This window comes from Schistocerca cancellata, chromosome 3 (genome assembly GCF_023864275.1).
Source record: "Schistocerca cancellata isolate TAMUIC-IGC-003103 chromosome 3, iqSchCanc2.1, whole genome shotgun sequence".
Taxonomy (NCBI): domain Eukaryota; kingdom Metazoa; phylum Arthropoda; class Insecta; order Orthoptera; family Acrididae; genus Schistocerca; species Schistocerca cancellata.
Window position 1 is genome coordinate 593,118,057 of NC_064628.1, and position 25,615 is coordinate 593,143,671.

Here is a 25,615-nt window from a genome sequence, read left to right on the forward strand (position 1 = left end):
CTCCACCGCACTTCCATCATGATGTTCGGCATTTCTTAAACAGGAGATTGGAAAACCGATGGATCGGTCGTGGTGGAGATCATGATCAGCAATTCATGTCATGACCTCCACGCTCTCCCGACTTAACCCCATGCAATTTCTTTCCATGGGGTTATGTGAAAGATTCAGTGTTTAAACCTCCTCTACCAAGAAACGTGCCAGAACTGCGAGCTCGCATCAATGATGCTTTCGACCTCATTGATGGGGACATGCTGTGCCGAGTGTGGGAGGAACTTGATTATCAGCTTGATGTCTGCCGAATCACTAAAGGGGCACATATCGAACATTTGTGAATGCCTAAAAAAACTTTTTGAGTTTTTGTGTGTGTGTGCATAGCATTGTGAAAATATCTCAAGTAATAAAGTTATTGTAGAGCTGTGAAATCACTTCAATCATTTGTAATAACCCTGTATATGTAAATGACATAAACCTAAGCAATGACAGCAGTAAAATATTTCAATTTGTTGATGATATGAGTGTTCTAATTACAGGAAAATCAGAAGAAACTCTTGTAAAAAACATAAAAGAAACCACTGACAGGCTAACATGTTACTTTGATGACAATGACTTAATAATAAACACTGAAAAAACTGTAGCTATGGATATACACACAGCACAAACAAAAAATCTGATATCACCCAATCGAGAGCTATACGGACAGACAATTGCCAAAACAGCCTGTACCAAATTTCTTGGACTTCATCTACAACACAACTTGTAATGGAAAGAACATATTGAGCAGATGAACAAAAAATTAAGTACTTCTTGTTTTGTGCTGCGTACATTAAAAAATTGTACCAACTACAACACCCTTCAGTGTGTATATTATGCAGTTGTACACTCTCACCTACGGTATGGGATTATGTTCTGGGGAAATTCTGGAGATGCCATCAAAACATTCAAAATTCAGAAAAAAAGATTATAGAAGGGGTAGATAATCGCAAATCATGTATACCATTGTTTCAAAAAAGGGTGATCCTGCCACTTCCTTGCATATATATACTTGAAAATGTAATGTATTTAAAGCAAAACTTACATACAAAAAGACCACTCACCACTCAAAATCACACAATACACAGCTATGATACAAGACAAAAATTGGATGTACATGTTCAAAGCACCAACACAAAGCTATTTCAAAACAGCCTTATCTATCCTAGTATCAAACTATACAATGCCTTACCAAATACCATTAAACACATACAAAACACTGGTCACTTCAAATCTAAACTGAAGTCGCACTTGGTTGATCACTGCTTTTACAAAGTAAATGAATACCAACAAAACTAAATTTTGGTGTGTTTACCCAATGTAGAATTCAGAAGAACATATGTACAGGGCTATTACAAATGATTGAAGCGATTTCATAAATTCACTGTAGCTCCATTCATTGACATATGGTCATGACACACTACAGATATGTAGAAAAACTCATAAAGTTTTGTTCGGCTGAAGCCACACTTCAGGTTTCTGCCGCCAGAGCGCTCGAGAGCGCAGTGAGACAAAATGGCAACAGGAGCCGAGAAAGCGTATGTCGTGCTTGAAATGCACTCACATCAGTCAGTCATAACAGTGCAATGACACTTCAGGATGAAGTTCAAGAAAGATCCACCAACTGCTAACTCCATTCGGTGATGGTATGTGCAGTTTAAAGCTTCTGGATGCCTCTGTAAGGGGAAATCAATGGGTCGGCCTGCAGAGAGCGAGGAAACAGTTGAACGCGTGCAGGCAAGTTTCATGCGTGTATCTGGACATGCTGGAAAACTGGCTCATGCCACAACTGGAGACCAACAGCGCCGACTTCATCTTTCAACAGGATGGTGCTCCACCGCATTTCCATCATGATGTTCGGCATTTCTTAAACAGGAGATTGGAAAACAAATGGATCGGTCGTGGTGGAGATCATGATCAGCAATTCATGTCATGGCCTCCACGCTCTCCCGACTTAACCCCATACGATTTCTTTCTGTGGGGTTATGTGAAAGATTCAGTGTTTAAACCTCCTCTACCAAGAAACGTGCCAGAACTGCGAGCTCGCATCAACGATGCTTTCGAACTCATTGATGGGGACATGCTGCGCTGAGTGTGGGAGGAACTTGATTATTGGCTTGATGTCTGCCGAATCACTAAAGGGGCACATATCGAACATTTGTGAATGCCTAAAAAAACTTTTTGAGTTTTTGTATGTGTGTGCAAAGCATTGTGAAAATATCTCAAATAATAAAGTTATTGTAGAGCTGTGAAATCGCTTCAATCATTTGTAATAACCCTGTATTTTATCTCTCTGTATATAGTGTAACAATATTTATTTAAGTATTCATCATTAATTGATATATTAATGTGTGTTGTTATGTACAAAGGTATATTATATGTAAAACCGTTAATATTAACAAAAAAATCCAAATATCTCTTGCACATTGTGCAGCTGTAGGTGAAAATGGATTAATAAATCAATCAATCAAACACACTAATGAATAACTGACTCAAAGTGGCAGTGATAAACTATCTTTCTGGTATCCATGTTTGTGGCACCTCACAAACTACACATTGCAAATGCTAAGTTGTTCAGTTTATTTGCTAAGTAATCTATGTGTACCTTCCAATTTAAATTTTTGTCAAGATTTAGGCCTAAGAACTTCACGTGGTTTGCTTCTGTGATATCCTGATCATTTCAAGTTATCTTTATTTCACTCCTTTATACTGATTTAGCTTCAAATTGCATCATTTTGGCTTTAGTTACATTTAGTTTTAGTCCATTTTGATAGAACCAAGATTCAAGTTTTTCTAAAGTATTTTTGGCTTTTTCTGGAATATTTTCAGATACCTCATTTTCAATTAGAATTGATGTATCATCAGCAAATAAGGCTGAATGAACATCAATAGCAAGTGGTAGGTCATTTATGCGAAAAAGAAACAGATGGGGAACCAATATTGAACCTTGTGGGACTCCTTGGGGACTGTTTTCGAATAATTGGTTCCATTTGAAGTTAAAATTACTCTTTGTTTCCTACCTGACAGGTAAGAGCTAAACCATTTTAAAGAGCAGTGTTCCTGATTCCATACATCTGTAATTTGTGGAGGAGTAATGCATGGTTCACTGAATCGAAAGCTTTAGTTAGATCACAGAATATTCCTGTGACCTTTCTACCTTTATCTAACAAGGAGAATATTTTTTGGATAAACTCAGTTATAGCATTCACAGTGCTTTTACCCTGTTGGAATCCGAACTGGTTTTTAAAAATTGTATCATTTACGGTAAGAAAGTTATTAATTTGTTTTGCTGCAATCTTTTCAAACACTTTAGAAAAGACTGGCAAGAGAGAGATAGGGTGGTAATTCCCCATATTTTCTGTCAATCATTTCTTGAACAGAGGTTTGATCTCAGCATATTTCAATACATCTGGAAAGCATCCCTGTTCAAAAGATTGTTTTGTTTACAGATGATACAAACATTGCAATAAGTAGCAAGTCAAGAACAGATTTAGAAATTGCTGCGAATCAAATTTTCACTGGCATTAAGAAGTGGTTTAAAGCTAATTCTTTGTCATTAAGCTTTGAGAAGACCCACTATATGCAGTTCAGAACCAGTAAGAGATTTCCTTCCAGCATGAGTATAATGTATGAATACATGCAGATCAAAGAGGTTAATAGTGTTAAATTTCTGGGATTACAACTCGATAATAAATTCAGCTGGGAAGGGCAAACCATAGAATTACTTAAGCACCTAAACAAGTCTGTATTTGCCATGAGAATGATGTCAGATGTAGGAGATATAAATATAAAAAAACTTGTATACTATGCTTACTTTCATTCGTATGGGATCATATTCTGGGGAAACTCATCAAACCCAGAAAAATGTTTTAGGGTGCAAAAGCATGTGATAAGAATCATTTGTGGTGTAAATTCAAGAACTTCTTGTAGAAACCTGTTCACAGAACGTTGTATTCTAACCACTGCTTCTCAGTATATTTATTCCTTAATGAAATTTGTTGCAAGTAATACATCTCTATTTCCAACCAATAGCTCAGTACACAATATCAATACTAGGAATAAGAAGAAGCTACATAAAGGCCTAAAATCACTTACCTCGGTCCAAAAAGGGGTCCAATATTCAGGAACACACATTTTTAATAAATTGCCAGCAACCATTAAAAACTTGGTTTCAGATAAAGCACAGTTTAAACAGAGTTTGAAAGACTTTTTGATAGGCAACTCCTTCTACTCCATAGATGAATATCTTAAAAGAGACTGTTAAGTCAGCTTAAGTAAAAATATCTGTTAGATTTCAGTATTGACAACACTTCGTCACAACAGTCAAGATTAGGTATTTTGTGTATGATGAATTTATTAATAGTTGATAACAGCGTTTCATTCTGACAGTGAATTAATTCTGTAAATATTAGCTGTCCCAGTTTACTGCATTGTATTAGCTTATTTTTGGCTATCTCCTGACAAATGATCAGGGTAGCAAGTATGATATTCAAATGTTTTACATTTTTATGTCATACTTTCTGACATGTTCCACACCCACAAGAATCATCTCATTTTTTGGATCCATGGAACAAAAACTGAATCTAATCTAATCTAAAGTGATTCAGTAAAGTGATCATGGTTTGCAGCAACCCATAACAAACATTTTATTGTACTAGTGGAAGTACATAATACTCAAAACATACATGCATTGAAGAGCCAAAGAAACTGGTTCTCCTGCTTAATATTGTGTAGGGCCCCCACAAGCATGCAAAAGTGCCACAACACAATGTGGCATGGACTCAACTAATGTCTGTAGTAGTGCTGGAGGGAACTGACACTATGAATCCTGCAGGGCTGTCCATAAATTCATAAGAGTAAGAGAGAGTGGAGATCTCTTCCAAACAGCACATTGCAAGGAATCCCATATATGCTCAATAATGTTCATATTTGGGGAGTTTGGTAGCCAGGAGAAGTGTTTAAACTCAGAATATGTTCCTGGAGACACTCTGTAGCAATTCTGGACATGTAGGGTGTCGCATTGTCCTGCTGGAATTTCCCAAATCTCTCGTAATGCACTATGGATGTGAGTGGATGCAGGTGATTAGACAGGATGCTTATGTATGTGTCACCTGTCAGAGTCATAACAAGACACATCAGGGGTTCCATATCACTCCAACAGCACATGCTCCACACCGTTACAGAGCCTCCACTAGCTTGAACAGACCTCTGATGACATATAGGATCCATGGATTCAAGAGGTTGTCTCCATATCCATACATGACCATCCATTCAATACAATTTGAATCAAGACCTATCCGATCAGGCAACATGTTTCCAGTCATCAATAATCCAATGTTGGTGTTGAGGGTCCCAGGTAAGGAGTAAAGCTTTGTGTCATGCAGTCACCAAGGTTACACGAGTGGGCCTTCAGCTCCAAAAGCCCATATCAAGGATGTTTCACTGAATGGTTCACATGCTGACACTTTTTGATGGCCCAGTATTGAAATCTGCAGCAATTTGTGGAAGGGTTGCTGTTCTGTCATGTTGAACTATTCTCATCAGTTGTCATTGGCCTTGTTCTTCCAGGATCCTTTTCCAGTTGCAGCGATGTTGAAGATTTGATGTCTTATTGGATTCCTGATATTCAAGGTACACTTGTGAAATGATCATATGGGAAAATCCCCACTTCATCCTACCTAGGAGATGCTGTGTCCCATTACTCATGTGCCAACTAAAGCACCATGTTCAAACTCACTTAAATCTTGATAACCTGCCATTGTAGCAGCAGTAACGGATCGAACAATTACACCAGACACTTGTTGTCTTATATAGGTTTTGCCAACAGCAGCACCGTATCCTGCAATATCTCAGTATTTGAATACGCATGCCTATACCAGTTTCTTTAGTGCTTTAGTGTATATAAAAAAGAAGAAAGAATGTACAAGGAAATTAATAGCGAAAAGCATATATAGGATGCTACAAAATGATACTGACAAACTTAAGGGGTTGCAGAGGGCCTTTTGAGGAACAAATTGGGGACAGGAATCTGTGACCAGAAACACCATCTAATGATGTTACAGAATGCCAAGTTACAGCCACCAGAACCTGCCACTAGGCTACCCATTTGGCAGCAAACATGACCTTGTATGCTGGTGGACCACAAGTGGAACATGTCACAATGTACCTGAGAGCATCCTGGATGTTAGATGTCACCACAAGTGTTTTGCCAGCCACAAAAACACAGTAAAGATGACTAACAGCAGTTGGTCGCAGAGGAGAAAGACTAACATATGTGGTAGCAACACAGTGCTCATTCATAATTTGCCTTGTGGTGTTGTGTCGCTTTGTGGAGAACTTCACTTGGTCTTAGCATAGAAATATTCATTTCATTTATGGTGAGGTGAAAGGAAATGGGCAGGCAGCTTATATGTCTATTGGCAAAGTCATCCAAATAGGCATCAGCCACACCATTCTATAGTTCCAGCTATTCATCAGTGTCTGGGTGAAATGGGTGGTTTCAAAGGACATCACAATGGCGGAGGACATATATCACGCATATGAGATTCATATTTGAAGAGGATGTCTAAGAGAGGTTCAAGCACTTGCACTGTGGCACATGCACTGCAGAGCAACCTCATAGGTGAATGGAGGGGAGTATGGGGAAAGAAGGCATCCATTCCATTTTCAGAAGGTGCAGGTGCTGATGGCCCATGATTTTGCTCTGCATGTGGAGTTCATGCAGTGGTTTTTGCAGCCATATAACAATGCATATGTTTTGTTCATAGGTGAGGCTCCCTTTAACAGTGAGGGCATGTCCAGTACTCACAACTGTCATATTCAGATCAAAGAGATTTCTCAGATTACCCAAAACTTTTACCATATATTTATGGGCTAGCATGGTACATGATTACTTAATTGGCCCTCCATGCTTCCTCATGGACTCACACATGATAGTTATGCAATGCTCACTTGAGGATGCTGCCAGAATTACTGGAGCAGTTGCAGTCCATCAATTTATGTGGGTCCAGCATGAGAGGGAATCCACACACTTCAGTATAGCTGCCAGAACCCAGGTCAGACAAATGTTTGGATATCACGGACTAGTTAACATGGCCCTGTAACTTGGTCATATTGGTCATCTGACTTCATCCCACTGGACTTTTTCTTGTGAGGCCATCTGAAGGATGTGGCCTATGAAACCTCAGTGAAGTTAGCAGAAGACTCAGTTGCAAGGTTACATGCAGCATTTGAAGATGTTTGCACCATGCCTGATGTCTTTGAGTGAGTGTGTGAGTGCATCAGACATGCTGCATTGCTGTTGGAAGGTATTTTGAATACCTTCTCTAATTTTATTTAATTTCTTGTAACAACAAAATAAATAGTAACGTTCACTCAAAATTTGTCTTGCATCATCTGCCACAATGAATACTGCAATGCTTCATCCTCTTTTCTCTGCATTCATATTTTCTTTCCTTTAAATTAATGAAAGGACCAAATTTTCGAAAAGTCTGCCAATATTTAACACAACTGATTCCTGCAAACTCCAAAGAGTTTGAAAGTGGTAGCTGTTGCAGACACTGAAATTAGCCCCTTAATTTTAATGCTGTCATTATCTTCCTGTTCCATCCCATATACAGAAAAACACAGGAGGCTTTAGAGCAGTCAAAAAGCCAAAAATAAACTGTGGGTGGAAACCCATTTCTGGAACCATCATCTGCGAAGGCAAGAATGCATTGCATTGATAGGAGATAAGACTTGTCTACAAAGTGGCTAGCTCCATCTCCTCCACTGGCAATCATGGCAATCAATCTCAATCAGTGAATATCAATCAACTCAGTTCTTTTGTGAGATGTTGCACTTGTGGTCCATCAGTGTGCAACATGACACTGCTGCTGAAGGGGTGGCGTAGTAGCAGGAGATGGTACCTGCAACATCATTGCATGAAACTTTCAGACACAGATTCCTATCCTCAACTTCTTGCTCAATATAGACTTTACAATCCCTCAACATTTGTCAGTATCATTTTACAACATCCAGTACATCAGCAGAGACATACATGCTCATTTCTAACACTCCCACTAGAATCAATAACTAACCTAAAAAAATTACATCCTATTGGTCTACATTTCTCAATCATTCGATGATATTTTGTTTTTGCAGTTGATTTAGTTAACATATCAGCAATCATCAGCTCTGTAAAGATTCATTTGACTATAACTTGAGCTGAGTCTATCTTTTCTTTAATAAAATGATGGCTGATGTCATTATCATCTGTTCTTCCACTGTTATCATTTGTTTCGGATGAGTCAGACACACCTTTGTTATAGCAATCAAGTTTCATAGGGTCATTTTCAGGTCAAGGAGATATTTCAATTTATAACCTCTGTAGCCAGAGTGCCTCTTGACAGTTGAGGCCAGGCCATACATTCAACTTCAGTAGTTGATGAAACTGCTGTGGGTTGTTTCTTTCTGCTTCAGAAAATAACAGCTCCTTGTGATTCAAACAGAAAACCAGTGACTGACTTGCTGTCATCTTTGCTTGTTCCCAGTCTGCTTCATTACATCCTGTGACATTTGGGTTCTCATGCTAGAAAATAGCAGCTACAAATCCTTTACTCCATTTAAGTATCTCTTGCTGCTTCTAACTGCCTGCCAGTGACGCATGCCTGTATCATGGTCAGAGGAACTTATATGTATCCAGCAGCCACTACGAATTAAGACGCAAAGGTATAATAGACATTGGCTGTGAGTGGGCATTGATTTAAATCAATGGAGAAAGTTGAAAATTTGAGCCAGACCTCGATTCAAACCTGCACCTTCTGATAACTAGGCAGATCCTCTGGCCACTGAGCCATCCAAATACAGTAGTCATTGCAACCACACAGTTGATCCTAGCAAGCCTACCATCAGACCCAAGTTCTCAACTTATTCACACAGTACTAATGTAGTGCCTCTTGCCCATTATCCTACTACTCACAGCATTTTGCCAATTCCCGTAAGAGTTCAGGCCTGGTGTGCACCTGCACCGAAGAGACCATTGGCCATCCTCACCTTAATTATATATTTGTGGTGTCAGTTCTTTCAGACACATATGAAAGAACAGATACCATTTAGATCCAGCAGCTACAGATAATTATAATTAAGGTGAGGATGGCCAATGATCTCTTCAGAGTGGATGCACACAAGGTTTGTACTCTTATGGGAATTGGCAAAATGCCATAAGTAATTAGGATAGCAGGTAAGGGTCATTACATCAGTACTGTGTGGATAAGGTGAGAATTTGAGTCTGATGGGAGATGGGCTAGGGCAGTCCATGCACTTGTGATGACCTCTGTGTCTGGGTGGCTCAGTGGTCAGAGCACCTGACTAGTAAGCAGGAGACCTGAGTTCTAATCCTGGTTCAGCACAAATTTTTAACTTTCTCCATTAATTTAAATCAATGTCCACTCAGATCCAATGTCTGTAATTCCTTTAAGGCAGCTTATAACTGACTGAGTATGTGAGGTAAGGTCTGCTTTGCAATTACACATACATCAAACAGCCTATAGCTTCTCTGTAGGAACATTTCTCATAGCTTTTCTTTCTTTGTTTGTCTTGCAGCTCATAGTGTATGTAATTAATAGATTTTTGTCCAAAGTTATCAACACTAGATTGCAATTCTTCACGTTGTATTTATTTAATATTTGTTCTGTATAATGTAATTGATCCATCTGTAATAGTCCACTTGTGCAATCTCCGATGCCCAGTCAAAATGCAATTCCTATAGGTCTTTCAATTTAAATTACTCTCAGGGATTCTATTCAAAGATTTTTTTCTTGTGAGTTATCATTGAAAAATAACATTTCATCAGCATAAACTGCAACAAGTAATATGTTATTTCCATTACTCTTCTGATAAATTCATGGATCAAAGATTTTTTTCTTGTGAGTTATCATTGAAAAATAACATTTCATCAGCATAAACTGCAACAAGTAATATGTTATTTCCATTACTCTTCTGATAAATTCATGGATCAGCTGTATTCTTGTCAAGTTCATGTTTTTAAGAGTGCTGCATTTAGCTTAATGGTCTGGTTGTGGCTACCTCATTTTAATCCATAAACTACTTTCTTAAGCCTCATCGTCTACATCTACATCTACATCTACATATACATATACCTTTGTCCTGAACAGTTCTAGTGTTAAAACCAGTGTCTGGGATTTTGACATAAGTCTCCTCTTTCAAATTTCCTTGTAGGAATGTTGTAACAATGTCTAAGTCATTTGTATTACATCATGTTTAACACCTAAACCAAACAGATGACAAATTATAGCAGATTCCTGAGACATACGTCTCTTCATAGTTTAAACCCTTTTTGTTATTATGTGCACCCTTTAACAACTAGCCAGGCTTTGTATATAAAAAATGTGCCCTTGGAGATACATTTCAATTTGGAAAATCCATTTCGTGTTTACTGACTTTATATCTAAGGGTAAAATTGCCCTTACCCAATCTGATTTTCAGCATGTGACAGCAGGTCTTCTTTAATTGCCTGAAGCCAATTTCATAGCTGTTTACTTTGGAAAACTTCTTCTAATGATGGCAGAACTGAATTCTCTGAGTTTGTAATGTAATATGTCAGGCAATCATTCATCTTTATTTGTTTAGGGGTTCTTGGTGCTCTTCTGAGTGGTTGACTTGGCTCAGAGAACGCAGAATTTTTATTTGCATCTGATTAATTTGAATCTCATCTGCTTTGATGGGTAAAATACAACTTGAGGCATCACTGTTCTCATCAGTAAAAGTCTCAGATTCAACTGTTTTCATTCACCTTGATTAATTTTGGGAATAATTTCTATTGCCTCAGGCTCTGTAAGCAATAATAAATTATTCTTACAAACAGTATTTTCTTTAAATTTCATATCCCTTAATTTTATTAATTTTCAATGGTTGAGCTTTGATAGCCAATATGCATTGCTCTCTTCACAATGCCCTACCAGAATGCATTCTATGTTCTTCTTATCTCATTTACCTCTGCTTGCTTCAAGTAGATTTATGAAGAACTTGCTGCCAAATATTCTTAAATGCCAAAGTCTTGTTTATTCTGGTAAATGCTTATTCTGATGTCATGTCTTTTAAAGATTTTGTAGGTAATCTATTAATAAGGTAAGCAACTGTTCCAACTGTTTACCCCCAATATGCTTTGGTAAGCCTCTGTCAAATAATAAGCATCTGGCTTTTTCTACTAATGTTCTTTTATACCTTTCTGCTGTTCTGTTTTTTTCCAGTGTGTAGGGTAATGCTGTTTGGTGAAGTATCCCTCATTCTTTAAGAAGGGTTTTTTTACAAACAGTTTGTTTTTTCCACTAGCTTTTTGAAATTTCTAATAATTTCTGCTACTTTACTTTTGTCTGGCAACCATGGACCCTGGAGGGGGAGGGGGGGGGGTGGCCTTGCATGCCTCAACAATACAGACAGCCGTGCTGTAGGAAAAGGCACATTGACATTACCAGCACAAAACATAGTAAAGTATGCTTCATGACTAGATCAATAAGGATTGTCACTAACACAAGTACCCTAACCACAATGTACCATGCACTCTTTCACTCTGTACTTAACTACGAAAATTCTGAATCAATTAAGATATTCAAACTGCAAAAGAAGATAGTATGTTCAAAAACAAAGAGACACTTATAAACCATTATTTAAAAAACTAAATATTTTGCCCCTCCCATGCCAAAACATACTAGAATTATTATTCTTTACCAAAAAAAGTATCAACAAAATTAGCAAAAATATGGATTACCACGATTATGACACAAGATCAAAAACCTCTCCAAGAATACTTCCCCACTCAACAAAACTGTACAGTGATGGTGTCAAGTGCATGGGAATAAAATTATATAACCATCTTCCAACTTTTATACAAGAAATCCAAGAAATAAATAAATTCAAACAGACAGTGAAATCTCTTTTAATAAAAGACTGCTTTTATACCATCCAGGAATATTTGAAATCAAAATTGTCTTAGTGCATGATAATGTATCAAAGCTGAATGTTGTTAAGTCAATTTTGTCACATCATGTAACAATTCTCTGTAAAGCTGTAACTTTAAGTAACATAATTTGTAGGTAATGTAAAATAATCATTCTTCTGTGTTCTTGTTTACTGTTTTAGACTCCTGTAAACTGTATATTTGTATTGACTTATCCCATATCAGTTGTACAAGCCATTGTACTGATTTGATCTATGGGATAAATAAATAATAAATAAATAAATAAGTAAAAGGTGTAACCACAGTAGGTGGGTATTTGTTGAGAGGTACCTGAAGAGGAGCAGCAGCCTTTTCAGTACTTGCAGGGGCAACAGTCTGGATGATTGACTGGTCTGGTATCAAAACATCAACCATCATGGTCTTGCTATACTGGTCCTCTAAATGGCTGAGGGCAAGGGGAAACTACTTCCATTACAGTTCCTGAGGGCATGTAGCTCTATTGCATGGCATCGTCTTGGGTAAAATAGGCCCCCACTTCTCTGGGCAGGGACAACTCAGGAGGATATAATCAGGAAAAACAAAACTGGGATTGTACAGACCATAGAGTGGAATATTAGATCCCTTATTCAGGAAAATAGGTTAGAAACTTTAAAAAGGGAATTATATAAGTTGGAGTTAGATGTAATAGTTCATTGGCAAGATGAACAGGACTTCTTGGTCAGGTAAGTACAGGGCTAGAAATACAAAATCAAATTTGGAAATACCAAAGTTCTGACAGATCCCTCAATGGCAAAAACAAATGACAACATGTGAACTGTGGCAGTTGTTGATGTGGAGAACAGCTTAGCTACATATGGGAAACTGGGCATGCATCGAACACCAACAGCCACATGCTACCCAAAAGCAGCGAGTCAGACTGAGATCACATGTCCCAAGGGCGCTCCAAGACTGGCCAAAGAGTGAACTGGCATGGCGGTGGAAACTAGTTCTGTGCACAAGCCACACAAGTATGCACCAGATGTTCAGTGTCATTTTTGTGATTGATCACTGTCAGTAGCCTTAACAGTGCTTTCATATGTATTGCACCCCAGTGCAACACATGCAGCAACTGAAGTATGCCTGGATGTTATGCTGGAGTGGGAGGAGTGGGGAGAGAGTGGGGAGAATGACCACAGAACAGCTTTGCTCCTCCGTTGAAAGTATGAGAACCCTATTCACAATATTGAGCTGATTATGTAGGAGGAAAAATTCGTGCCCAAACCAGATGTGCTCTGCCCAACTCAACTGGACTACTGAAATGGTATTCCAGAAAAGCAGGTCAGTGGCTGTTGTGGTAATCACTTCATGTGCCTTCTGTGAAAAGACTGGCAGGATTTACAGGAATGCAGTAACAGAATGCATCATCCAACATGAACACGAGAGCCTCCTGCTGATCAAACTCCAGATCATGTATCACCAGTTGCTACGATAGTGCATTGGAGCTTTGGCATGCTGAGCAGTGAAGCAGTAACAGATGTCATAACAGTAGTTTCTACTGAGAAAGAGGGCCCACTGCTGCCACCAGTCATCAGTCCAACCCAGCAGCTTGGAAATAAGGCATAATAAGGAAATCAATGGTTTGGGGTCAGTGATGGGGATGAACCTTGCTCCATACAGGAAGACATGGAACTTTTTAACACCAGAAATAATAGCCAGTGCCTCCTTTTCTGCATATCAATAATTATGCTGTGTGGTGGAAAGTGTCCCTGATTAGTAAGTGATGGGTTGTTTGGTGCCATCTGGATTCTGATGGGAAGAAACAGCACCAATGCCATACTGTGATATGTCACAGACCAGGGTTAAAGGTTTACACAGAGAAAGGAAGCCAGGCAGGGAGTAGAACACTAATGCTGCTTGAGAGACTGAAAAGCCTATTGACAATCCACAGACCAGACAAACTTAATGTCTACTCTCAAACTGACTAAGAGGCTGGCATATGTACAAGCCTGGGGAATGGACTGAGTATAATATGAAATCTTACCCAAATAATATGAGATCGTATTCAAAAAAGACTGGAACTCCTTCAGCTTCTTAGGTGCTCAGGTGCTGGTAAGGTTGACAGTGGTGTTCATGTCATATTCTGTGATGGTGAGACAATCTTTACTACACATATGACCCAAAAAATTCACCTTTGGGGAGAAAATCTGCCTTAACCAGCCTGCAAGGGAGGTTATTCTGCAGGAGGCATTGGAAAACCAATTGCAGGTCTCATAAATGCTCCTCCTGAGTAGGGTCAGTGACCCAGATGTCATCAAGGTAATTGACAAAACAGGAAATGTCCTGAATCAACTGCTCCAAATACCATTAGTTAGTTCCCAGTGCAGATGAGATCCCAAAAGGCAAGCAATTAAACTGGTAAAGCACCAAATGGGTGTGGAGGATCAGGATAGTTTGAGAAAACACATCCAGTGGCAACTGCAGGTAAGCATCACACAAGTCAATGTGGGAAAAATACTGGCCCTCCAACAAATCTGCCTGCCATGGAAAGGGATACGATTATGCAATGGATACGAATATGCAATGCACGGTGTATTGACTGTCTGTTTTGTGCAAATGGTTAGTTGACCATTAACAAGGGAAGTCACCATTCACATTCTTATAACATGCAAAGATGGTGGACAGCCCTGAAAAACAAATGCACTGTTTATTATATGACACAACCCAATGGGATGGCTGCTGCTGCTGCAACTGCAAGTACCCCAAGAGCCTGTACCTATCTAAATTAATTAGGCTGACCTTCACCCATCCCTTACCAATGTCAGCAAAATGCACCACCGTGACTCATGCATGGCATTAGAAGCAGTACCTGAGTCCAGTGAAAACACCAGGGTGTCTGATGCCTGACTCATGGCCTAATGACTGTCACAAAATGTTGCCAAATCATCTATCCTCCAGCACACCTCACACATGGCCTCCATGAGTGGGCAGTCATGGTGAACATGCAACAAATGAGTCGGGACAGAACCACTGGCTCACCTAATTAGCAGAAGAAGAACAATGACGAAGACCCAAAAAACACTGCTGATGGTAATTACGATGCTGTGAGTACGATGAACCCCCTGAGCTCAGCATAGGAGAGGATAGGCAGCACTGCAATGCCCTTGCACTGGAATCAACAGCACCAACAAATGGCATCTCAGCAGGAGGCAAGGCCATCTGTGGTATCCCACAGGGCTCATCCAATTGAGCCATCTGTCAGTTATCAGGAGGTGTGTCCTTTCCTGCCACTGTAAGCTCATGTGATTCTGCAATTTGGGCAACATTGGCTAAAAAAGGGTTGGGCAAGGCCAATGTCCTAGTCTGAACCTCATGATTAGAAGCTAACCTACAATCACATCCCCACATTAGAGAGTCTGCATAAGACAAAGGACACTTCTTTCAAAACAACAATTGTGTGAGAGGCCCTGCAAATTGGCAGTCCAGGTCACATACAACTGGCCAGGGCATTGTGCTGGTTAAACTGCAACTGTGCCACCACAACATGGGTTTGATGTCCAAAATACTGCATAAGCAACTATAACCATCAGCAAATGGAAGTTTTCAGGCTCAGTGGAGAACTACAAATTTTGGACCATTTTGTATAAACTTGAGCTGTATAGCAATAAGGTAGCCTTATCAACTGTAATGACAATGTGCCTTACCTGGCAGTGCAGCAAGAACTAACACAGGCAACTCTCCCTCCTTTCTGTCAACTTAACAAAACTGGAAAATGGTGCCATCGAACTGCCCCCCCCCTCCCCCCCCACCAGTGAGGCAAGAATGTGAAGCAATTCCATATTCTGGTTTATCAGCACCTGAATCTGCTCCTGTTGTTGTTGCTGCTACAGCATTGCAGAAATGCCATGGCCCAAGTGAACACTGGGATAAGGGGAAAGAAAATATACGGGTTCAAACAAGTAAGAACATCCTTTGTCACCACTTAAATATCTGCTTATGTAAGTTTGGAACACAAGAAGTTGTTATTCCACATGGAACAATACTGGCCAGCATACAAGAAATAGAGTCTCAGGAAATTTTTGGGGCCCACAGTTGTGTTAGTAGACATGGAAAGCTGTCCATGAAGAATCACAAACTGTTGTTGAACTGGCACATGTATATAATCATGCCACCTATACAAGCCCAACTGAGAGAGAAGTTAAAGCATTTGTCAGAACCAGACTGGAACCTGTTGTATCCAGTATCAGAGGAATTCATACAGCTGTCTGAGAAAAGACCACATTTACTGGTAATACATCTAATATAAGTAGAAATTCAGACTGAGGATACAAGACTGCTCAAAAGACTTACCACACCCCCTATCATTTGCTGTCAGTTATGAAAAAAAGCATTTAACAGCAGTTAGATGCAACATTAACCTAGCCTTCCTCTCATCTATGAGCATTGTACGTTGTCATAATACCTAAAAGGTGCATCAACAGAGAAAAACTTACTACCTCCATAAAGATATGTGAGCAGTAAGCTGCACAACCACCCCAGATAAATATCCTTTCCCTTGTATCAATGAAATGCTCAACCACTTGGTAAATTGCAAAAATTCCCCCTCCCCCCACCACCCTGCCCCCCCTGTATATGAGGTCAGAATATTACCAAATACCATTAGCTCCTCAGGATAGATCCAAGGCTACATTCGTCATGCTTTCTGGGCTATAAGAATTCCACAGAATGCCTTTACGTTTAATAAATGCACCCACTAATTTTCAGTGGTTTGTAGACTTATTATCATACGGATCAAAATGCACCATGTGTCTAGTGCATCTCAATGATATCAATGACTTTTTGTAAACATCTAAGGAAAATGCACAAAGTGCTAACTTGAGCTTAAAACTAGAGAATTATTCTTTGCAAAGTCTCGTGTGTAAATCATGGACCACATTATGAGTTGGGTGAGCATTAAACCAGATCCACGTTTCAGTGAAGCCACTGATGACTTTCCTGCTTGAAAAATATAAAAGAACTACAATCATTTCAGAGCCTTGTCAATTATTACCACAGGTTCATACAAGGTTACATCAGTATTATGAAGCCCTTGACTAGATTACTCAAAAAGAGGCTACCTTTCAACCACTGAATGTAATGTGGTAATGCAACAAACTAAAAATCTTTTGACAAAATCTCCCCTAGTAGTTTATCCAGATTTTAAAAAACCATTGACTATGTCACATGGTGCTAGTGATTATGCCACAGGCTGTGTTGTAAGTCAGGAATAATTTGTTATGCATCCCACAGCCTAACAAAGTGGAATTAATTTCAGTATTACTAAGAAGTAGCTGTTATCTCAGGTATTCAGTGCACATTATTTCAGGTACTTTCTTTATGCTAGACATTTCATTGTAATCACTGACCATGCTGCCTTACTATGCATCCCAAAATTTTTAAAAGACCCCAAGTAGTAGACTGGGCACTAACATTACCAAGTGAGTACAATTATCATCTATTACAAACTGAGCAAGTTGCACAAAAATGACAATGCACTGAGTAGAAAAGTTACAGGGGGCACAGTAACAGGATAAAAAAGTTAGCAATTTGCTGCCCTACCAAATATCATATGCAAAAACAGTATTTTCCATTGCAGAACCTCACAAGATAACCAATCAGTAATGCAAAAAAAAATTTCAATGCCATGTCATCATACACTGTAATGATGGTGCTCAGGCTTGCCATAGTGGAAAACAGGCACCAAACAATTGAGCGGCAACAAGGTGCTGGTGGAAAGGTCAGCAGCATGATACTGAAGATTATATCCATATATGCTTCCATAAGCACATGAGAAGATAATTACATATTATTTCTGGTACTGTCTGTTGACATGATAGCAGAAACAGTGGCCTCTTTAACTTAGTCATAGCATGAATTTAAGTGCATAGAAGTTAATGATCAAGTTTTCAATACAAATGACAGTTGTGACTGCCTTCACAATTCTAATGCATGTGCAATGTGTGTAACCCCAACAAGAAAACTACTATGAGCCACAGATGTATCATAAGTACTCTCTCACTATCTTTAATCTTGTATTTCAATTTTACTTATTTTCATGGCATAATTTTTCCCCAGTTGATAGTTGCAATTAGTTACAACTTAGAGAAATAACAATCCTCACATAGCAGTAATTTTTACACTCACTTTGGGACATTTATGACTCTTAACATCAATTATCTGCATCTATATGTTTCACAATTATTGAGAACCTTTACTGCCTCAAAATATTTTAGTTTAATCTTGTGGAAGCTCAAATTTTACTTTGAATTCTGATGGATTTCCAGGCAAATTTTGTTGCCTGTGGTTACTTACACCTAGACCAGAAAGGTCCTGTAACTAAGACCCTGGGTTTATCACACTAGTTTTGAATATGTGTATTTGAATTTACATTATAAGATTAGTTTCATGAAGTTATTTGAAGAATAGAGTGTATTTACTTGTGACGCACACAATTTTCGCATTGAGGTTAACTGTAATAAGATTTTAGGTGCTGACCATGAGGGTTGATCCTCTATTTTTTTGGAAAAAAATGTCATTTACCATTTACACTCTTCTAGCATCATTTCAGTTAATATCAAACTATGGCATTTATAATGTTGATAATTTCTCTACTGTAGACAGCTGGTTCGCACTGTTTAATGTTTATACTTTGAGTTGTAAGCTGCTCTCAGTGTCCAAGGCCTTGCCATTTTTAATATCTCCCCAAGGCTCCCTCTAATCCCATGCACTTGAGTGTCACAGGTAAATAACTGTACCTGCCTCTTGTGCTATCCAACTAATGTGGGGAATGATGGCATCACCATACAACGCTGCCACACCCAAGGTTCCAGGGCCATCACCACAGCTCCATGCCCATTGTAATGCCCAGTCAAAAATATATTTCCCTGTAATTGTTTTGAAGCCAATTAGGAAATTTTTGCCTACTAAGCACTTGTTACCTGTAGCTATATGCCCTTGACATAGGCACCCCCATCACTATATGTGCAGACAAATTTCCATTACATGTAGAGCAAGCTTTTTCAGCCATCTAATAACACAACTGCATTTGATCTGACTGATCAACACCTGGCATGCCAATGTTGTAGTCTCTGACTATGTTTGGTTTCAAGGAAACTTTGCCATTTCAATTGCAAACTTCCACCATTTTGGCATGGTGCATATTAGAACCGGTCAGGAGTTCTGTTTCGTCCCTCCTCTCGCAAACAACAACATTGTCATCTCTTTGCCACAACATCTGACTTTCTTTAATTTTGTAGTAACTAATGAATTTGGGTTCCCTTTCTGTTGTTATGTGATGTTGCACACACATAGATTTTGTAAGCTGAGAAAAATTTTGTAAGTGATACACAATTATAAAAATAGTCCATATGAAGCATATATCTTTTGTTCAAGAAAGCTTCCATCAGGAGTGAAACAACTTCAGGTGCATGACACTCCTCAGCCTTCTCTTGTGATGTGGCACAGTAGATTTTTATTTTGGGAAACATACCATTAGATTCACAGATTTCATTAAGTTTTACACCATACTTGCGTTTCTTGTTCTTGATATACTGACTGAAAAGTGAGTCACAAAAACCACTGATTTGTCAATGTAGAGATTCTTGTCTGGAAAGTAATTATTGCTTGTGATGCTACTGAAATGGTCCAAAACCGGTCTAGTTTTATAGAGTTGGTCATTGGATTGCAGTAATTTATCTGAGATATGTATCTCTTAACAAAAGCTGAAATATGTCCCTACTTCTAACAGATCTCCAGAATGTGACAGTTTAAGAAGGATTTGTACTCCAGTAATGTTCTGTCAATGGAAAACAACAAAGCACCATGTGCAGCAGCATCCACAGAAGAAATACATTCATTTCCACAAAATCTGTACCCTCCATCTCAACAGCCTGGATACTCTTCTCCTATCACTTTTTTCTGTTTCCTGGCTTGCATACAGATTTTCTTGTTAACATAATGACATTAGAAGCACTTCAAGAGGGGGAAGGGGTGGATGGGGAGCAGCAAATCAACGTGTGCAATGATGCCAAAATTTTGTAAGTCTAATTCCAATCCCACATCCTCACTGAACACAAATTACTGGTGGATACTGAGGAATGTCACTTCACTCATCACTGTTATTCATGGTGCCTGCTAAGGGACCAACATGCTCGTCTTGGAAATTTGTGGTAAGGTCTTATGGGACCAGACTGCTGAGGTCATCAGTCCCTAAGCCTACACACTACTTAGTCTAACTTAAACTAACTTATGCTATGAACAACACACACACCCATGCCTGAGGGAGGGCTCGAACCTCTGACGGGGGGAGCCGCATGGACTGTGACAAGGAGCCTCAGACCACGCGGCTACCCTGCACGGCCATGCTCATCTTCTTCATTGCATTCACTGTTATCTGCATATGAATCCTCACTTGAATGCTCAAATGAAGATGGTTCACAGAAAATCCAGCATCCAACAATTCATCCATAAACTCATCCCATTCCAATTCATTAATGCCAGTTAGCTGTTCAAGTTCCACATCACTCACTTTCCTTCTATTGCTAGCCATTTTATGGAAAAAAAATGAGCACAGATAATGATAAATGTCAGTTAACCACCTACACTGAAGACTGATCAGCTACTGACACAGTTAAAATAAGACATGGACTGTATTGTCAAATATGCTCCAAGATATACAAGCTGGTAACAGATTGTTAACAATGAGTTATCTCTTAGTTTGCTTCTGAACTGAACTTCCTACTCTGCACACCAACTATGAGATTATTCACAGGCTCTATTTTCCCACCAAGAAAATTTTTTTTCTTAAGTTTTGATGATGGAGATGGATTACAAAGGAGATGACAAATCAAATTTATGAACTGCTTAATATGGCTTCTCGGAGCAGTTTACTCAGTTTGGCTGAGGCAGTCAGCATCTTAAGAATTCAGTAACTTCTCTCTCTCTCTCTCTCTCTCTCTCTTTCTCCTCAGCTAAAAACAACTCAAAAACAAATAAATCTTTCAGGTTACGATTGTGATCATTGATCTGCTGCAAGATAGTGAGTAGACATTTTACCTTTATTTATTTACACAGTAATTTGTACACTGCATTGTCAGTAATTTGTATCAACACAGTACGAATATAATGTTTAAACATCTCATAAAAATCTATACTTTATTTCCATGCTTTCTTTCACTTTTCAAGATTGAATGTGGCTCACATATTTTAAAGTTAGATGAATTCGTTCTTTAAATTAAATATATGTTTATAGTTCCTTAAAATGAAGCTCACTTTTATTATAATAACAGAAATCCCAGGATGGAAATAATAAACTGAAGTAATGAAAGCTAGTAACTCATCTATATGTGATTGGTGTATGGTTTCTAGACACACTTAACACCACCGAGATGGAACTAGCTTTCTAACCATCTCTATCTCTATCTCTATCTCTCTCTCTCTCTCTCTCTCTCTCTCTCTCTCTCTCTATGAAGGTCAGAACTGTTTCTCCAGTATTTCCTCTTTTCTTGAAGTTCTGTTGACCTAAGCTTATATTAGTCTATTTCACTTTATTCCAGTTACTTGTTATTTACCATACCATGCATACTATAGCTGTGATCTCCCTGTCCTCCTCCCACCCTCTTAATCTCTCTGTTCTGTGAGTGTTCCCTTTTCAGTCCTTATTTTGCTACTTCCATTGAGGGTCACCTGCTTGCCTTCTATCACATCTTCTATTAACTCATCCCCCTCTTCCCCCCACCCCCCTCCTCCCCAACAAGTGCCCAGAAATCTTATCTCCAAGTTGCAACATGCCTTTTCCCCATCCTTCCTTCATTCTTATTTATTTATTTAAATGCAGTTTTCATGTTTTTACCAGAGAGAACCCAAGGATGTCTGATGTATTTGTGGAATGGAAGAAGAGAAGATAACAATCCTCCATACACCCATACACCTCCATATAGTTGAGGCATTGAGTGGCCAATAGGTGAATATAGCTCTGAAGAAGAACATCCTCCAAAAGTTTAGCAATGTTTTCATTATTTTTATGTGCCTATTGATCACTCCATGACTTAGTATTAGACTGAGTTGCTACCTTAATTCCATCCACAACTACCCATTAACATAATGATGTTTTTGTATCACTGACAAAACATTGTAATCATACTCTAAAATGTGCTGCCTGCAACTGCAAATTAATGATAATTACATCAATTTGTGTTATATCCTAACTTTAACTCTGCTACAAGGTAATAACCTATACTTTACTCTATTGTAATGAAACTAACAATGAGACTGGCATACATACCTATAGTTGACTGCACCTCTAAACCATTGAATGGATGATCCTGTGGCAAGGTCAACCATTCGCAACAAACTGTCTCTAGCATGCACTAGTAAGCGTCTTCCTCCTGGGTGGAGCACTAAATAGTTTATAGTAATGCCGCGGGTTTCATGCAGCTCAATTTTCCTGCACAGAACAGGTCAACAGTATGTAGAATTTAGGAGAAAGCACACAAAAATCCTAATTAAAAATGCACAGTTATATAAAAGAATGAAATATCGAAAAATAATTAGTAAAGTAACAAAAATCATTTTTACACTATACAAAAATTTCACCTATAACAAATTCTCAATAAATATAATCATTTACTTCATGTCATCGTCCTTTGAAGCTGCTGATAACCCAGACTTAACTATCATTAACTTTTTTAATTTTCTATTCCATCTATTTACATGTACACCTATATGATAGTTTGCAATGGTGGAAGGGGGGCGGGGCAGAGACCTGGGGCATGAGGTATTTTTAATATCTTGGAAGACAAATGGTGATGTGTAAGTAGCCATGAAAAATGTACCAGTTCAGACACCATTAAAAAGCTACAGAATACTGACTTTTCAGTCATTTTCATGAAAGAAAAACACATGGCTATACACTATATTTTTTCCTTTCTCTGCGAGCTTGAGGAGGGTTGGGGACCACAGCCTTCCTTGCCCATGGGTAAGGGTGCTCCTGTCTATTTTGTCTTTGGAACATCTGATATCACGCCTGAAGAAAGATTTTGGTGAAACAATTGATTCATATGTTCCATGTGTTGTTAAGCAAGGACATAGAAGCTCTTATTGTGACTATCTGGAGCTTTGGGCATGACATCGGTTGAAGCACTGTGTGCTGTTCTCAGAATCTTCCTGATAGATATTACAATCAGGTATCAGGCCACACCATACTGGTTAAAGATGGGTAGACTACACTAGGTTAATATAATAACTGTTTCACTGCTGAATAACAAGCAGGACCTCAGAAAATGGAAAATTGACGCATGAAAAAGAAGTGCAACATACAGCAAGCTGTAACACTGATTGCATTATGGTTAAGTGGCAACACTGTTGGATTGCCACACAGATGAGCTGTGTTCAGACCTACTGCATGCCACTTTTTTTTCCACTGTTCACTGTATTCAAATTTGTGTCTGTGTCCATTTGCAACAGTAAGGTGTAAGGAAGGAACCTATAATGACAGTTCATTCTGCACAGCTACTTTATTAGCAGCCAAAAGGAAGTGGTTTTTGAATGGGAACCACAAACGTTTGATGACAAGGTTACAAGTCAACCAAATTCTCCACCAGTAAAGATATCTGGTGTGCTATACACAGTAATAGTGACATTATGTGTGTCATATGACAGGAATGTCTTGGAGTGAGAGAGATAAGCCTCCTTGCCCGATTTAGGTGTTTGTATGAATGTGAATGTGATCACTCCCAAGGAAATGGTGAAAACATAATAATTTGTCACATATGCTGCAAAAAATTAATGCAACAGTTTCACAATCACAGAGTTCCTCTGTGCTCTGTCAAAAAATGTTTTAAACATTTTTGAAGTTTTGTTCCATTTTGGAAGTTTTGACTCTTGTATTCCTTTGTTGCAACGTAGTTCACACCTGTTTATTTATTGTTTTCATTTCTGTGTGATGTCTATGTGGTATCTCGCCTGCTCTCACTATTCATTACATTTACTTGCGACAGTAACGTATTCTTACCACATGACTCATATGCTAAAACCAATGTATAGCATGACAACTGCCAAGACTATAGAAAGAGAACAAAAATTTCAATGACTGAATGGACAGTTCATAATGTTGTGAAAAAAAAGGAAAAAATGGCATGAGAGAGTTTTCAACATGGCTCATCTGCTTCACAGTACAGCACTGTGACCACTTAACGATGATGCTATGCCTCTGTATGTGGGCTTATTTTTTATTTTTATTTATTTTTTTTTTTTTAACCAGTTCAGCACACCTTCTTCCTGTTTTCATGCTTGACCTGTGTTCAGTTTTTGATGGGCTATCCATTGGGCCATCTTACCACTAAATGTGAGGGGGGAGGGGGGGTGGAGGACACACTGATGAGTTTCCCTTGTGAGAATTATAAGGGCGTAAAGCATGTCACCGTCACTTGTGAGCTTGTAGGATTTATTCATGCTTCTGAAATCTATTGACCTTATGGTGAGTCAGGTTTATCTGTGCTGTAGGTCCACAATGCATACTTGAAAATCCACAAAAAGCTGTATCACTGGTTTCTCTGATATTCACATAAATGTGGGATCAAGAGTGGTGTGCTTTAGGCCCTTATGGATCACAGCACCTCATTTGTAGTCTAATCAAGATACCATGTTGGCAGACATTACTACTTGAGTTAAATCATTTCCACAAATGGCACTTTGTATTTGGAGCTAGTTGTTAACTGGGTGGGAATTGACTTTCATGTGCAATGTAATCATGAACTATCTTGTATCTGTTTTAAATGTTAACAGGAAAGTAAAGCTGTGAGGATGGGTCGCGTATGTCACACTTGGGTAGCTCAGTTGGTAGAGCACTTGCTGTGAAAGGCAAAGTTCCCAAGTTTGAGTCTCAGTCCAGCTTTAATCTACCAGGAAGTTTCATATCAAAGCACTCTCCACTGCAGAGTGAAAGTCTCATTCTGGGGACAGAAAAGCAAATTACCAGCAAAAGTTAGCTGCAAAGGAACTAGGGCCTCCGAGAGCAGATCCTTTGATTGAGAGAGTGATGAAATAAAATAAGAGTGACTACAAGGGAACATTTAACAAGGAAGTGTACAGTTAGAATAAGTTGTTGTGTGGATGCAGCATAAGAATGTCTGATTTTCAGCATGGAAGTAAATTTTTGAACTAATACATCTCTTAGGGATCTTGTATATTTATCTGAAAAAATGGAAAAGCACAAAAACTCCCATTTACACAAAAATGTGAAATGGAGAGTTGCGAAAACTTATACATTATTTCATTATTGCACTAAACTATACTTAATTATGTACAATACGACAAAATTCCACAAAAACAATTCTTTCTTTTGTCAGATAAGTTATGCATATTATTATTATTATTGTTATTATCATTATTATTATTAATTTTGGTATTATTATTGGCAGTGGCTGTAGTTGCATAAATTTGTTGATGAGCATAACTGTTATACAGTAGATGCTATTAATTTCACACTTTCAAATTTATCTGAATCTAAAAATTTGTGAACACACAGAATGCATACTCATGACTCACCACTGTACTGAGTCTCCACAGATGGTAATTACCCTCCCAAACATGTACAGGAACAGAACTTCGATGCCT

At 38.6% G+C, this 25,615-nt stretch overlaps 1 protein-coding gene across 2 annotated transcripts in view; it reads right to left on the reverse strand.

Annotated features, from left to right (window-relative positions):
- The window catches only part of LOC126175457 (jouberin-like), a 457,590-nt gene that overhangs the window by 39,551 nt on the left and 392,424 nt on the right, over positions 1 to 25,615 (reverse strand). For both annotated transcript variants that reach the window (XM_049922262.1, XM_049922261.1), the window contains exon 10: positions 22,284 to 22,445. In XM_049922262.1, the coding sequence (XP_049778219.1) occupies positions 22,284 to 22,445 (162 nt within the window). The remainder of the gene's footprint in view (positions 1 to 22,283; positions 22,446 to 25,615) is intronic.